This window comes from Bactrocera neohumeralis, unplaced genomic scaffold, assembly GCF_024586455.1.
Source record: "Bactrocera neohumeralis isolate Rockhampton unplaced genomic scaffold, APGP_CSIRO_Bneo_wtdbg2-racon-allhic-juicebox.fasta_v2 cluster10, whole genome shotgun sequence".
Taxonomy (NCBI): domain Eukaryota; kingdom Metazoa; phylum Arthropoda; class Insecta; order Diptera; family Tephritidae; genus Bactrocera; species Bactrocera neohumeralis.
The window spans coordinates 24,202,836-24,219,739 of NW_026089623.1; the positions used below are offsets into that span (position 1 = coordinate 24,202,836).

A 16,904-nucleotide genomic window follows, 5' to 3' on the forward strand; every position below is an offset into this window, starting at 1 on the left:
CACATGTACATGTATTTATTTACTAACATTTTTATTAAAAAATATATAATTTAAGAAACAAACAACATTTTTAAATTATTTCTTCTGATAATACCTTCGTTAGTATCATTTATGTTGTCAGGCGTTTCAGCATCGTTTTCATTATGTGTTTCCAAATTTTCCAATAGATAATTGACTTCAGGATCATTAAAATTGTTCCGCATTATTAAATTATGCAGAATTACACAAGCTAATACTACTTTTGATACATCTTCCATATTTTGAATATCAATATGATTTAAAATTTTGAACTTTCCCCTCAAAATCCCAAAAGCTTGTTCTATGAATACTCGAGTTGAACTTAAATAATAATTAAATTGTTTCTCCTCTCTCAACAGATGTCCATTATCTCTATAAGGCGCGATCAAATATTTCGTAAGAGGATAAGCTGAGTCAGCTAAAATTATAGCATCTTTTGCAAGTTGTATCTCTCCAGACGTAATTCCTTTGTATATCGGACTATTTTTCCATACGTTGGCGTCATGGCAGCTCCCTGGGTATCCGATGAAAACATCCAAGAAACGAAATGTGCTGTCGCATATGCCCTAAACATTGCAAATGTTTTCTGTTTTTAAAATAGTTCTAGCTTAACCATCACCATATGTACGTACCTGCATAATAATGGAATAGTTCCCCTTTCGGTCATAGTAGCTAATTGCATCCTTCTTCGGTGTGTTTATTTTAAAATGTGTCCCATCCAAACAGCCAACTACGAAAGGAAATGCATTCGGCCGGCTCGCTTGGAAACGCTCCATTACTGTTTGCTGCTGGGAAATTGATGGCCAACATATTTCATTTTTTAACTTGCAAATTGCATTAATCGTTTTAAGAAAAATTTTGTGGGCAGTCCCTTTTGAAACATCAAACTTATCTGATAGTTCACGATAAGTAACTCTACTATTACTCAGCTTCCACAAGGTAATATGCAAAGCCTGATCCATTGAATATTCCCCGCGTGACGATAACCAAAAAGGTTCCAAGCCGCTCTTTAATTCCTACGAAGTATTTATGTATGTGTTTATTTAGGCGATTACTTAAATCAGAAAACTTACAGCAAATGTTTCACGAGACATCCGAAAATGCGATAAATATATATCCGGAGGATAAATTTGAATTGTTTTAAAGAAGTTTTGCGATTTTACTATCGCCCTCTTCTTTAAAATTTCGGTCATAAGCCACTTTTTTTTACGTAAAAAGCTTTGTTTTCTTGCTTTTTTATATTTAAGAAGCAAACTGCACTCGCATTCCACCATGTTATCCACTGTTAAATTTATTAAAAAATTCATTTTTGAGACTTATTAAATTCCACTTCTACCTGCACGCCGCGCAAAATATTTGCAAAATATTTGATTAAGTATCAGCTGAGTATCTGCAAAAAAACATCAGGGTTGCAATATTGCCGCAGTTATTTGCTTGCTCGAACATCCCCATACACACAATTTTATTCTTAAAACTAGGGCAGAAAGAAAAATATATTCTCATTCTAATATAATTACAACTATTTTCGGGTCACAATTTTCACTACTCAAAAAGTGCCTAACATCTTTAATTTTGTTAAAAATAATATCTCCTATTCCTATCTTATGTCAATTACTGTCGAATTACGATTTTCATCGCCATAACTCTCAACGCCTATTGTCCTATCGAATTTCCTATCATAATGCAGATGACATTTTAGTGAAATTTCATCACATGAAACCGACATAAACTTTTGTTCGAAAGAGAATCCCCTACTCTTAATCTCTAATGATATAACGTTGGGTGCAACCTGGGAAACGGGGCCAGTCTGTAACAAAGTTTTGCAAAGTACTTTCGGATACACCCGAAGCTATCGTTTTAAAAAAATTGTCATATCGACCGTGGCTACGGCCATTACTATTTATAAAATTACTCCGAATACCTTCCGAGCACCTTACTGAGGAGGAACTTTACTACAAACTAATGAAAGAGGGTCTGACTGTTCCCTAATTTAGCTATTCCTAAATGTTCCCTCCATCTTTCTAATTCTGCGGCCATTTGAACTAACTAGGCCTTTAAACTTCCATTCTCCTGCTTTTATTCATCCAACTATATTTTCAAAACCGTAATCTCTACCCTCAATTTCTTCTTCCTCTCTGTACCTTCTGTTAGACCCCTAACTGTTTGTGCGGCCTTATCAAAATTAAGGGTTATATACTTCTCAAAAAGTGGAGGAGGCTCTAAAATTTCACCAATTTCCCTTTCAAGAATTGGAAAAAGCTGCCTCGATGCACTGTTTGCATTTCAGACAGATTAAACTTGGGGAGCAAAATCTTCAAATCCCAATAAAATTTGTTTATTCTAATTTTAAATTGGAATCGTCAAATGAAGGCGCTACTCTTAAATTTAGGTCGGGAACGGCCCTCGAACGCAATCGCTTCTCAAGGCGTATTTTTGCGGAAAAATGTCGCTCACAAAAAATACGGTTGAACCACAAATTACCCCTATTTAAAAGAAAAACAATATATAAAAATATAAAATAGCTACATATATTATATGTAGTACAACTATTTAAATTTATCGAAACTTTTTTTTTTACATTTTTTCAAACTTAATTAGGTTTAATTATTTAAAATATACAATTAAATATTATTAAATATCTGTTTCTTAAAAAAAATTGTAAACCGGCTTGTTTAAGTATTTGGTTACTTTTTGCACTATGAAATATATGTATATGTAGAAAAAACTTATAAGTTATATACAAAGTCGTTTGCGCTTTGTAAATATACGAATCTGTAAGAGTTCATTTCTAAAAATTAAAATTGGCATTCTTTTTCTGATTTAACACTGAAGATGCTCAATTCTGTTAGTTTCGTGCCACTGATGTGAACTTTATTGAAACACGTTAATAATTTCCGGTGATGAAACACGCTCATCCAAAACAGTACCCTTTCGTAAATTGAAATGTTTTGAAACTAGCCGCACCGTGAACTTTCTTTATGAAATACGTTCACTGACTTGTTAATTAAATCACATTAGATGTATGTATATATGTATGTATGTATATGAAAAAAACATCACGTACCGACATATTGGGAAGGAATCACGTTACCGGGTATATAGTGGTCAGGGGAAGATCTGGACTGATTGCATTCATTTTACTCTATTAATGGAATGGAAATAAAGTAACGTAGCCGAGTTAATTCGAGGCACCAAATGCAGCCAGGTTCTCCTCCACCTAATTTCTCCGACGGAGTGGAGATCTTCTTTTTCCTCTGCTTCCCCTGGCGGGTACTGCGTCGAATACTTTCAGAGCTGTAGTTTTTTCAATCATACGGACGACATGACCTAGCCAGCGCAGCCGCTGTCTCTTAGTTCGCTGCAATATGTCAATGTTCTCATATAAATCGTGCAGCCCATCGTTCCATAGAATGGCATATTCGCTGTTGCCAATGCGCAAATGACCATTCCGTAGAACTTTTCTCTCGAAAACTCGTAACGCCGACTCAATAGATGTTGTCATCGTCCATGCCTCTGCACCATAAAGCAGCATGGGTATAATCTTATAGAAGATTGTACCTGCTCGATTAAGTTCTGCAGCTCGAATTATTTTATCCAGCAGCAGATGAAAGAACGGCTCGGAGAGGTCCTTCCCGATCCTGACCGAGCTTTTGGTGTTGCTCAACGCCAGCTTACACGAGAGCTCCTTTTCGTTCTGTCGAAAGCAGCTTTGAAATCGACGAAGAGGTGGTGTGTGTCGATTCTCCTTTCATGGGTCATTTTCAAGATTTGGCGCATGATGAATATCTGGTTGATTGTTGATTTGCCAGGTCTAAAGCCACACTGATAAAGTCCAATCAGTTTGCTGACGGTGGGCTTTAATCTTTCACACAATACGCTCGATAGAACCTTATACGCGATGTTGAGGAGGCATTGGGCATGCTTTCGTCCGGCCATATTCTTCGCCGCTGTGTTTGAACAGCTCTGTTTTTCTTCAGGCGGGTAATTGTTATTCGAACTTCTTCATGGTCGGGCAATGGAACGTCTGCTCCATCGTAATCGATTGGGGAATCGGGTTCGCCTTCTCGTGGCGTTGTGCGTTCACTGCCATTCAGCAGGCTGGAGAAGTGTTTTCTCCATAATTTAAGTATCCTTTGGGCATCGCTGACTAGATCACCTCTAGGGGTTCTACAAGAGTTTGCCCCGGCCTTGAAACATTCTGAAAGCCGCCTCCTTTTTTCGTAGATTTTTCGAGCATTACTCCCGTCAGCCAGCTTATCAAGCTCTTCATACTCACGTATTTCGGCCTCTTTCTTTTTCTGTCTGCACCGAACCGCCGCCGAACCTTCCTTGTGCTTGTGTATGTGCGCTTTTTGCTGCACAGAGGCGGGTGCGAATCTTGGCTGCAACAATATAGTGGTCCGAATCGATGTTAGGACCTCGGAGCGTACGCACGTCTAGAACACTGAAGACGTGACTTCCGTTTATCACAACATGTTCGATCTGGTTGGTGGCTTTTCGATCCGGAGATAGCCAGGTAGCTTGATGTATATTCTTGTGCTGGAATCTAGTACTACAGATAACCATTTTTCGGGTCCCGGCAAAGTCGATCAGCCTCAACCCATTTGAGAATGTTTCATCGTGGAGACTGAATTTTCCGACCGTAGAGCCAAAGATACCTTCTTTGCCCACCCTGGCGTTAAAGTCGCCAAGAACGATTTTGACATCGTGGCGTGGGCAGCTCCCCTAGCTGCGCTCCAAGTGCTCATAGAAGGAATCCTTGGTCACATCGTTCTTCTCTTCCGTCGGGGCATGTTAATCCACCCGGGTGAATGACAGTTTTCGGCGACGGAGTCTCTTTCCCAATGTAGTAAATGCCCCAAGGACCTACTCGCCTCAATCCTTGCCTCGTCCATCATATTTCTTGGACAGTGGTGATGTTAGTCTTCACTCTAACGAGGATATCAACCAGCAGGGCAGTGGCACCTTGCCAATTAAGAGGCCGGACATTCCAGGTGCATGTCCTTAAATCGTAATCCTTAACATGCTTGCAGGGGCCGTCATCAAGAGGGGGATCTCTAATCCGAAGCTGTTTTCTTCTTTTCATTGGTCGTGTTTTTTACGTGGAGGGTCCCAAACCAAGCACACAAATCTGTGGAGGGGATGTTTCGCCTTGTCACTTTAGCTTGCTTTCAAACGAATGTTTCTGGCTACCCAGAGGATACTTGGTCAAAGACCGGAAGTCGTGAGCGGTTTGAGCCATATGTAAAAGAATCGTTTCTGACCACTCCCACGTGATTGGCAATCAGAGAACTTTCCTCACTTGCGTGAACTTCTACACATGGCTCCATCCTCTATTATTATATTAGGTATATGGAAATTAGGCATATTACACAGTACAACAGCTAATCTGGGGGGTGAGAAATTCCAAGTCAGGGTGATAATACTAGGTCAGTATAGTAAAACCCTTAAAGGGTACATAGTACCATCACCCTGACTTGGAATTTCTTGGGTATCTGTTAGCAAACGTGTAAGCGGTATGTTATTGTTAATTTTCCATGTGTTAAACTATTTGTTTTTTAATGGTTTTCTCGCTCTAACCAATGGCAAATATGGCAGGCAGTCTTGTTCTAAGTTACCCTTTGCGTACCCGGTTTGTTGTGTTTGTGTTAACAGAATGACATACATTAGTTATCAAATCTCTTTACAGTCTGTTAAGGATAACAACAGACATGTTTAACATATAAACATGTCAGCGTGTTTGTTACCCATTTGTTAGCAGTAACAAGCGTATATGTTACCTCGATATCTTATTAAATTTGTTACACACTGTTCAATTCAATTATTTTAAATAAAATTAAGTTTTTTTTATAATATTTTATTTAATTTAATTATAAAGTCATATTTACTTAAAGTAATCGTGAAAATTAATTAAAACCATATATCTATCTATCTATATATATAAAATTAAGTGGCAAAACTTCCTGTTCGCATACTCCTCCTAGACGGCTTCCCCGATTTCAATGAAATTTTCAGGGGTGATTGGGGTCTGTTTGGAGGGTGCACGTAAGAAATTTAATGTGTGTATCATTGCACGTTTTGCAAAAAAAAAACCATAAAACGAAACAACTGGCGGATGTTTACAATTAATAAAAAACATTGACATCGCATGTTGATCGTTTTTGCCTGTCATTCGTTCTTTCTATGGATGACTGTCAAGCTAACAAGACATACAGAACGTAAGTGTTCCGAATGCACTGAGTGTATCAAAAAAAATGTTTCAACATTGTGTGTATTTTTCTCAGATTTCAACGTGATTAACATTCTGCGTACAACACAAAGCAAGTGAGTATTGTTGTTGTTTCATATGTGATGCCAAGCGGTTCGATTGTCGCTTGAAAATGCGCGGTGTGTGTAAAAAAAAGTGTTTCAACATTGTGTGTTTTTTCCAGATTTAATTCCATCGATTTGCTACATTTATTCGAACCGATTTTGTGTTTTTGTGCTAACCGTGCAACACACACAAAGCAAGTGAGTATTGTTATTGTTTCGTAAGTGCTTCCATGCGGTTCGCAAATACACTGTTGGTGGGTCTTATTGCATATGCGTGTGTGCGTAAAATACATAGTTTAAGATGTAGTTTTAAGTTAATTTTTCCATTTTTTTTATGTACTTCAAATATGCATACTCTTGCACGACCACCGGGGACAACACTAACTACCTTTTTCGAGTTGTCTGAAAACGATGAATTTGCAAGAACATTGCTATATTCCGAAATACCACAATATTTCACTTGGAATCCATCATCGAAAACATTTCAACGACGAAAGCAAGGGGAGCGTGTTGACGGTTATCCAAATGTCCGTAAAACCGATGCCATAAGACGCATTTACACCATCCCTCCGAACAACGCCGAATGTTTTTATATGCGTCTGCTATTAGTCAACGTGCGCGGACCAAGATCATTTGATGATTTGAAAACTGTTGACGGTCAGTTGTGTGCGACGTATCGTGAAGCATGTCAGCGATTTCATTTGTTAGAAGATGATATACATTGGGACACCGCACTTCATGACGCATCACTCACATCTCATCCAAAACAAATACGCGTACTATTCGCCATAATAATATCTACATGCCTTCCGTCAAATCCGCAATAACTGTGGAATAAGTACAAAGACTGCATGACTGAGGACTTATTAATTTTGGCGCGTAATCGAGCATCGGACGCAGACTTGCTATATACATTACAAATGTATAATTCTGCCTTGATATTGGTTGAAGATCTGTGCCTTATAATTCCGAATAAGGCATTAGCGCAACTTGGCATTACTGCGTCCAGTCATTGACCATGAGCTTCAACGTGAAAAACAATACGATTGCAATGAATTGCGTGCTTTCATACAAGCTAACATTACCAAATTGAATATTCAGCAGAAAAATGCTTATGATAAGATTATACGAGCGGTTGACAATAACGCCGGTGGATTCTACTTTCTTGATGCGCCCGGTGGTACAGGGAAAACGTTTCTGATCTCTTTGATTCTTGCTACTATACGGTCACAGCAGAAAATTGCGCTGGCAATTGCTTCGTCAGACATCGCTGCTACTCTACTTGATGGCGACCGAACTGCACATTCTGCGTTGAAATTACCGACAAAACATCCAAGTCGTTGAAACACCAACGTGCAACATATCGAGGAATTCAACAATGGCAAAAGTTTTGCGAGGAGCTGGAATAGTTCTATGGGATGAGTGCCCAATGGCTAACAAAAAGTCATTAGAAGCATTCAATAGAACAATGCACGATTTACGCCAAAAGCAACAAATTTTTGGCGGAGCATTAGTCTTATTATCCGGCGATTTTCGGCAAACTTTCTCAGTCATTACTCGATCAACTCCTGCCGACGAAATAAACGTATGTTTAAAATCGTCAGTTTTGTGGAGACATGTTCAAAGGCTGACTCTTACCATCAACATGCGAGTCCAATTGCAAAATGATCGATCCGCAGCGGCGTTTTTTTGTACACTTTTACAATCGAAAGAAGAATTGATTGAAAGTATATTTCCGAATATTGTTTAACATTATCAACGCCACGATTATTTAAGTGAACGCGCAATATTGGCACCGAAAAATGTACACGTCAACGAAATCAATTTGGCCATTCAAGAAAAACTGCCAGGAGAAGCTACAACATATATGTACATCGATTGAAAGCGTTATAATCAAGATGAAGTAGTCAATTATCCAAATGAATTCTTGAATTTTGTGGATCACCCCGGTCTGCCACCGCATCGTTTGGTCTTGAAAATCGGTTCACCCATTATACTTCTACGAAATCTGAAGCCACCGACTTTGTGTAATGACACAAGACTTTCAGTCAAAAAATTGTGGCCAAATTTGATTGAAACAACAATACTAAATAGCAAGGCAGCAGGTGAAGTTGTACTCTTACCACGCATTCCCATGATTCCAACGGACATGCCGTTTGAATTTAAGCGCTTGCAGTTCCCAGTACGTCTTGCCTTTGCGATGACCATCAACAAATCACAAGGGCAAACGTTTCAAGTGTGCGGCGTCAATTTGGAAGAACCGTGCTTCTCCCACGGCCAATTGTTCGTCGCATGCTCGAGAGTGGGAACACCAAGGTGCTTATTCATTTACGCGCCAGGTGGAAAAACCAAAAATGTTGTATACCAATATGTTTTATAAATGTTTTATAAATAAGTAACAGTTTTACAACAATAAATAAAACACAAAGTAAAAACCCTTAAGAGTTTTAATCGATTTAGGTGTAGTGAAACGCACAGGGTAACAGTTAGTGTATGTATACATTAGGGTGCTTCAAAAAAAATTTAAAAACTTTTTTTTCAACACTTACCCCCTCAAATATTGGTGATTGACAAACAAAAAATCCTTCCTCAATCCAGGCGCTGTGGCTTAATTCTAAGGGGCCGCTATTTTTGTTTTACATAGGAATTTTCGTTTTTTCATTCAAACTAAAATTTCACCAACTAATTTTCGTTTCTCAAAAACTCTTACCCCCTCAAATGTTAGTGATATCTTCCCTCAAGCCAGGCCCTGTAGCTTAACTCTAAGGGGTCGCTATTTTTGTTTTAGGTTCCCATACATTTTACATAGGAATTTTCGTTTTTTCATTCAAACTAAATTTTCACCAACTAATTTTCATTTCACAAAAATAACCATCATATATTCTGAAAGTTCACTTTACTAGAGGCTTCAAAAGTCGATTTTTGTGAGGATTTTTTGGAAGGGAAAGAAATTATTGATTGAAGCGAAATTTCCAGGGATCCAGGATTTGGAGGATGGAGTCATGTGTAGAAGTTCACGCAAGTGAGGAAAGTTCTCTGATCGCCATTCACTTGGGAGTGGCCAGAAACGATTCTTTTACACATGGCTCAAGCAGCTCACTACTTCCGGTCTTTGACCAAGTATCCTCTGGGTAGCCTAAGAACATCCGTTCGAAGGCGAGCTAATGTGAGAAGGCGAAACATCCCCTGCTTAGGGTTGTGCGCTGGGTTTGGGACCCGCCACGTAAAAAACACCCCCAATGAAAAGAAATCGACAGCCTCGGAAGAGAAACCCCCCTTTTGATGACGACCATGGCAAACGAAATAAGGACTACGAGATAAGGGCATGCACCTGGAATGTCCGGACCCTTAACTGGGAAGGTGCCGCTGCCCAGCTGGTTGATGTCCTCGCGAAAATAAAGGCTGACATCACCGCCGTCCAAGAAATGCGATGGACGGGACAAGGACAGAGAAGAGTAGGTCCTTGTGACATTTACTACAGTGGCCATATAAAGGAGCGCAAGTTTGGTGTTGGATTCGTGGTGGGAGAGAGACTCCGTCGCCGAGTACTATCATTCACCCCGGTGAATGAACGTCTAGCCACAATCCGCATCGAAGCGAGTTCCTTCAACATATCGCTGATTTGCGCCCACGCCCCGACGGAAGAGAAGGACGATGTGACCAAAGATGCCTTCTATGAGCGCTTGGAGCGCGCTTATGAGAGCTGCCCCCGCCACGATGTCAAAATCGTGCTTGGCGACTTTAACGCCAGGGTGGGCAAAGAAGGTATATTTGGCACTACGGTCGGTAAATTCAGCCTCCACGACGAAACATCCCCAAATGGGTTGAGGCTGATCGACTTCGCCGGGGCCCGAAATATGGTTATCTGTGGTACTAGATTCCAGCACAAGAAGATACATCAAGCTACCTGGCAGTCTCCGGATCGAAAAGCCACCAACCAGATCGATCATGTTGTGATAGACGGAAGACACGTCTCCAGTGTTCTAGACGTGCGTACGCTCCGAGGTCCTAACATCGACTCGGATCACTATCTTGTTGCAGCCAAGATACGCACCCGCCTCTGTGCAGCAAAAAACGCACGTCAACAAACACAAGGAAGGTTCGACGTCGAGAAGCTGCAATCACAACAGACAGCCGAACGATTTTCTACTCGGCTTGCACTCCTGCTCTCTGAGAGCACTCGTCAACAACTCGGTATAAGGGAACTGTGGGACGGCATTTCAAATTCCTTACGTACAGCTGCAACCGAAACCATTGGTTTTCGGAAAGTGCAAAAGAACAGCTGGTACGACGAGGAGTGCCGTGTCGCAGCGGAGAGAAAACAGGCTGCCTACCTCGCAACGTTACGATCGACCACTACACGTGCGGGATGGGATAGATACCGAGAGTTGAAGAGGGAAGCGAGACGCATTTGCAGACAGAAGAAGAAAGAGGCCGAAATGCGTGAGCACGAAGAGCTTGATAAGCTGGCTGACAGGGGTAATGCTCGAAAATTCTACGAAAAAATGCGGCGGCTTACAGAAGGTTTCAAGACCGGAGCATACTCTTGTAGAACCCCCAAAGGTGATCTAGTCACTGATGCCCAGAGCATACTTAAATTATGGAGGGAACACTTCTCCAGCCTGCTGAATGGCAGTGAACGCACAACACCAGGAGAAGAAGAACCCGATTCCCCAATCGATGACGATGGAGCAGACGTTCCATTACCCGACCATGAAGAAGTTCGAATAGCAATTGCCCGCCTCAAAAACAACAAAGCGGCAGGGGCCGACGGACTACCGGCCGAGCTATTCAAACACGGCGGCAAAGAACTAATAGGGTGCATGCATCAGCTTCGTTGTAAAATATGGTCGGACGAAAGCATGCCCAACGATTGGAATTTAAGTGTGCTATGCCCATTCCATAAAAAAGGAGACCCCACAATCTGCGCCAACTACCGTGTGATTAGCCTCCTGAACGTCGCATATAAGGTTCTATCGAGCGTATTGTGTGAAAGATTAAAGCCCACCGTCAACAAACTGATTGGACCTTATCAGTGTGGCTTCAGACCTGGAAAATCAACAACCGACCAGATATTCACCATGCGCCAAATCTTGGAAAAGACCCGTGAAAGGAGAATCGACACACACCACCTCTTTGTCGATTTCAAAGCTGCTTTCGACAGCACGAAAAGGAGCTGCCTTTATGCCGCGATGTCTGAATTTGGTATCCCCGCAAAACTAATACGGCTGTGTAAGTTGACGCTGAGCAACACGAAAAGCTCCGTCAGGATCGGGAAGGACCTCTCCGAGCCGTTCGATACCAAACGAGGTTTCAGACAAGGCGACTCCCTATCGTGTGACTTCTTCAACCTGCTTCTGGAGAAAATAGTTCGAGCTGCAGAACTAAACAGAGAAGGTACCATCTTCTATAAGAGTGTACAGCTGCTGGCGTATGCCGACGATATTGATATCATCGGCCTCAACACCCGCGCCGTTAGTTCTGCTTTCTCCAGGCTGGACAAGGAAGCACAGAAAATGGGTCTGGCAGTGAACGAGGGCAAAACGAAATATCTCCTGTCATCAAACAAACAGTCGTCGCACTCGCGACTTGGCTCTCACGTCACTGTTGACAGTCATAACTTTGAAGTTGTAGATAATTTCGTCTACTTAGGAACCAGTATTAACACCACGAACAATGTCAGCCTGGAAATCCAACGCAGGATTGCTCTTGCCAACAGGTGCTACTTCGGACTGAGTAGGCAATTGAAAAGTAAAGTCCTCTCTCGACGAACAAAAACTAAACTCTATAAGTCCCTCATAATTCCCGTCCTGCTATATGGTGCAGAGGCTTGGGCAATGACAGCAACCGATGAGTCGACGTTACGAGTTTTCGAGAGAAAAATTCTGCGAAAGATTTATGGTCCTTTGCGCATTGGCCACGGCGAATATCGCATTCGATGGAACGATGAGCTGTACGAGATATACGACGACATTGACATAGTTCAGCGAATTAAAAGACAGCGGCTACGCTGGCTAGGTCATGTTGTCCGGATGGATGAAAACACTCCAGCTCTGAAAGTATTCGACGCAGTACCCGCCGGGGGAAGCAGAGGAAGAGGAAGACCTCCACTCCGTTGGAAGGACCAAGTGGAGAAGGACCTGGCTTCGCTTGGAATATCCAATTGGCGCCACGTAGCGAAAAGAAGAAACGACTGGCGCGCTGTTGTTAACTCGGCTATAATCGCGTAAGCGGTGTCTACGCCAATTAAGAAGAAGAAGAAATTTCCAGGGTTAACGAAATCTTTGATATTCTGCCTTTGGAAGCCGATACATATCGCATGTGGATCTGTCTAACGGCGGGCGGAATACACGTTGCAATTTCTATCGAAAACAAAAAATTCAAAGAGATTCTTGTTTATTAATAACTTATCTTCTAGTTAAACTAAGAAATTTCCAAAAAAAGTGTAATATTGTGCAATTTTAAATTTTAAATTTGAAATTTTACCTTATGTTACTTAAAAATAAGTTCAAACCAAAGATAATAAACTTTGCCCATATTTCATAGAACGTTTAGTTTTTTTTCTATCCTGCTCCCCAATTAAGAAAAATCGTAAAAATTACTAATGTGACTAATTCGAGCACAACATTTCACTTTAAAATTTAAACAAGTATGAGATCGGTCTGTATACCGCACTATACACGTTGCTACCCGTCGCAACAACGAGCAGAAAAATTGAAACATTTAAATTTTGTTTATATTGTATGCATACCTAGAATTTCGTAAAAACCCTGCTTATAAACGATGGACGGTAGGCAATACTTGACATGTAGCACAGGCATGTCTGCAAGTGTATATCCTGTTTAACCATAAACAGACATCGTGATATCGTGTGATATCACGGCCAGCAATGTACAGTCGTTCTTGTGAACTTATTTCAATCATTCTTTCTCGGCTGTTAACCTTCAAAAAAGAATGTTTTAGTTAAAAAAAAACGTCTTGATTGCTATATATAGGTGTATTTAAAAGAATTATTCGCAACTAATATATTTATAAAATAAAAACTTACTTGCTGAAATGCCAAAAATAACCAATTGGCGCATTCCCAAGCTTCTGTTATTAATCCTTCTTCTTGAAAAATTTGGGGTATTCGCTTGCTCTCGCAAGATTGCAGATTGCAAAAATACTATACCGAAATATACAAGGGCACGAGAGCACCCATTCCAGAATCTAGTGATATATGAATGGCTAATGCGGTCAATTTATTGTGAATGACTATTAAGCATGACTATTGTGAATTGGCGCATTTTCTGCATACATTTTTAACCAAAAAAAAACTGTAACAAATCTTTATATTTTAAATAGAAATAATAACATCTATTTAAAACTTACCTTCCTCAACAATTTAACGACGTAATATGTCTTTATGTAAAATGACAGCTAAAACAGGGTTGCAATTATATTTTTACGTGAGATTACATGCAAATATATTGCAAATACTTTTCTGCGTGTATTTGTTGTTGTGCCGGTGCACCAAGAGGAAATATATGCAATTCTTGCACCCTGCAAGGGTTTTATAAGAGCAAGAGAATACCCCTATTGTGTATTTTGTGGACATCTGGAAATGTTTCAATGTATTTGTGTAATTTGTTAGCTCCGTCTTGCAGGGTACATTTCGTATAAAGAAATATTAATCAGCATTAATAACTCTGCAAGAGGCAAAACTTTATTGCATACAAAATTGTCAAACCTATTGTCATTGCCGTTGCCAAATCTGTTTGTGGGCATTTGTTATCATAACATAATAATTTGCGAAATGACGCCGGATAGGTAGGTTCGAGCTAATATAGCGCATGTTCTGAGCTCTTGAACCGTTTAAATTTTTATAAATTTTTAATAAAAAATTATAATATAGAATATAGGGGATGAAAAAATATTGTAATTATGCGGAAAAAAAAATGGAAATATGTTTTTTTCTACAAATGTATTTCTTGAAAAAAAAAGATTTCAAGCTTTAAATAATTGTTGGATACGAATTAAATTAATAAATTTAATATGAGCAATTATATTTTGATTTTATTAAATTTAAGACTACGCGTATTCGCCAATACATTTGGTATAATTTTTCTGCAAATTAACAATATTAAACCAAATAATAATTTTTTGGAAAAATATATTAAATTATTTTGAAAATTTGGATTTTGAAGAGATAAGTTCTTTCTTTGATAATTTCATATTTTATAAATAATTTCTTTTATGTTAGAAAACGGCAAAGCAAACACGATCAATAATGTGAGCATTGTGGTTTGTATGTTGTTTGCATAACTAAAACCTTTAATATTACAGAAAATTTGGAGCATTTCTATACAATCATATTGAGGATCACAAACCAATTCAGGTGAGTAGGTTATAAATTAATAATTTTACAAAACAAAGATATGTAGCTATATAATGTATATTTAATTCAAAGAGTTATATTTTAGGTTGTGCATTTGTGTGCAATATCTAATTTGTGTCTAATATTTACACATATGTATGTATGTATACTTGTATACGTGTCTAAATGTAAAAATTTAAAATCTTTAAACTGAAATGAATTGTGGGCTTAAAAATATAATTAAATATGTTCATTTGTATGTCCGAGATGTCTAAAGTTGTTAAAAAAAAACACAAATTGTTCTTATATACATATAGTAGTTCTAATATGCATTTCTTCTCGGATGCAGGATGTTCAAAATTGTTTAATACCATATAAAAACAACTTATAGTGCAAACTAATTGTTCATCTAGTTCCAATATTCATATGTTTATTTCAGTTCATACATATACAGCATAATGCGCTTTTTCGTATTTAGTATTAGGTTGTCAAAAAAGTCTTGCGGTATTTTCGCTAGTTGGCGCTGAAAGCGCGTAGTTCTAGTTTTATTCGTCGCATCGGGTCATGCTATACCTTATTCGAAAGCTCATTTCACGCGCTCACACGTGTTTGATTGATTGTCGTTTTTTTAAGTCGTTCGTGAGTTATAGCGTCGCAAACATGGAGCTAAATAAAGAGAAAATACGGCATATTTTACAGTACTACTACGATAAAGGCAAAAATGCATCTCAAGCCGCCAATAAAATTTGTGCAGTTTATGGACCCGATACAGTTTCCATTTCCACCGCACAACGATGGTTTCAAAGTTTTCTGGTGTAGAGGTGGTCGAAGATGCGCCACGCTCCGGAACGCCTGTCGTCGAAAATTGCGATAAAATCGCTGAATTGGTCGAAAGAGACCGGCATAGTAGCAGCCGTAGCATCGCTCAAGAGCTGGGCATGAGTCATCAAAAATTCATTTAAATTTCAATAAAAAAAACAATAAAAATACCGCAAGACTTTTTTGACAACCTATTATAAACTAAATGTGTATTTTGAGACATACATATATATGTTTATGTATAAAAGTGTAGTACACCTAATTCAGTTTCACACGGTACATTGGTTCCAGAAAAAAACATTGTAAAAAATATACGGGGTTTGTCCGGAAAGTAGTAGCACTGAGTCGATTCAAAAAAATTTATTGAACCAATCGTTACAATTCTTGAAAAACTTTCATAATACGCTTTTTTGCGTCGATGCAGCGCTGCCAGCGCGATTTCCAAGCATTGAAGACGTCACGGAAGGCACTCTCCGGAATAGCCTTGAGAGCTGAAGTGCATGCTGTTTGGATCCCCTCTGTCGTCTCAAAATGCTTGCCTCTTTGTCGTCGTCGTGATTACGTTATTCAAAAACTAGGGGTCACTTTCAAATTTTCTTCCTTTCACTTTCACTTGGCGCAATTTCTTGTCGTCAGTGAGCATTTTTGTGACCATCTTCGCGCACACCTTGCGCGAGTTAAGGAATGTATTCCTTATAATACTTGTAGCAATAAACACCAAAACAACCTTTTGATTCAGTAAACGAACAACATTAAAGAAAAATCATCAAAACAACTGTTCACGACACAATACTTTTTTAATTTTATTGAAATTTGCTGCTTTTAGATTTTTAGGAATATTAAAGAATTATAGTATAGATGCACAGCAAAGAGACGTTAACATTTCAAGTGACATTTTACCATAGACAATTTTTTTTGAGTGAATACTGACAAATATTTACACTATAACTATCAAACTACATCTGTCGTTTTTTTTTTTTTTTTTTGACGATGGCCATGGTTAGGAAAAGAAGAAGAACTACATCTGTCATCGAGAAAATAAAGAATTCAAACAACTATAATATAGTTATAGTGAAGCTATATATCCCTCAACTCCTTAAAATGCATTGTCCGTTTTGTAAAAAGTGGATGGAACGGCAGAAAAAAAATAATAACTGTCCAGATTGTATTAAATTATTATTAAGATGCGACGAATGCTACAACATAATCGCTGTTACCTTCAGATTTTGTACCAAGTGTGGTAAGAATGTAGAACGAATAATACGCGTGAACAGGGCAAAAGTACAAAAAAATATATTAAAGCAAAAGCTGCTATCTAAACCAAAACACGTTTCTACAATGCCATCTTCATCATCTGAGGAGACATTCTGTGAATTAAATTTATCGGCCGAAGACATAC

General features: G+C 39.0%; 1 protein-coding gene across 2 annotated transcripts; it reads right to left on the reverse strand.

Annotated features, from left to right (window-relative positions):
- Positions 1-6: 6 nt before the first annotated feature.
- On the reverse strand, positions 7-1,463 carry LOC126765267 (uncharacterized). Of its 2 annotated transcripts, XM_050482971.1 has the most exons (3): positions 1,092-1,463; positions 651-1,034; positions 7-584 (listed from the first exon to the last, which is right to left on the reverse strand). In XM_050482971.1, exons 1-3 carry the CDS (start codon positions 1,323-1,325, stop codon positions 51-53), a joined length of 1,152 nt encoding a protein of 383 aa, XP_050338928.1. In that variant the 5' UTR covers positions 1,326-1,463; the 3' UTR covers positions 7-50. The 2 variants fall into 2 exon arrangements, with proteins under 2 accessions (XP_050338928.1, XP_050338929.1); XM_050482972.1 differs by having other exon boundaries at positions 651-1,463.
- Between the last annotated feature and the right edge of the window lie 15,441 nt (positions 1,464-16,904).

What these genes read in the sequence shown, in the direction of transcription:
- LOC126765267 (XM_050482971.1), bottom strand. Translation starts at nt 1,325, where the DNA reads ATGAATTTTTTAATAAATTTAACAGTGGATAACATGGTGGAATGCGAG. An exon ending in TGTCTCGTGAAACATTTGCT is followed by an intron (nt 1,035 to 1,091) that starts GTAAGTTTTCTG and finishes AATACTTCGTAG; the next exon opens with GAATTAAAGAGCGGCTTGGA. An exon ending in ACTATTCCATTATTATGCAG is followed by an intron (nt 585 to 650) that starts GTACGTACATAT and finishes TGCAATGTTTAG; the next exon opens with GGCATATGCGACAGCACATT.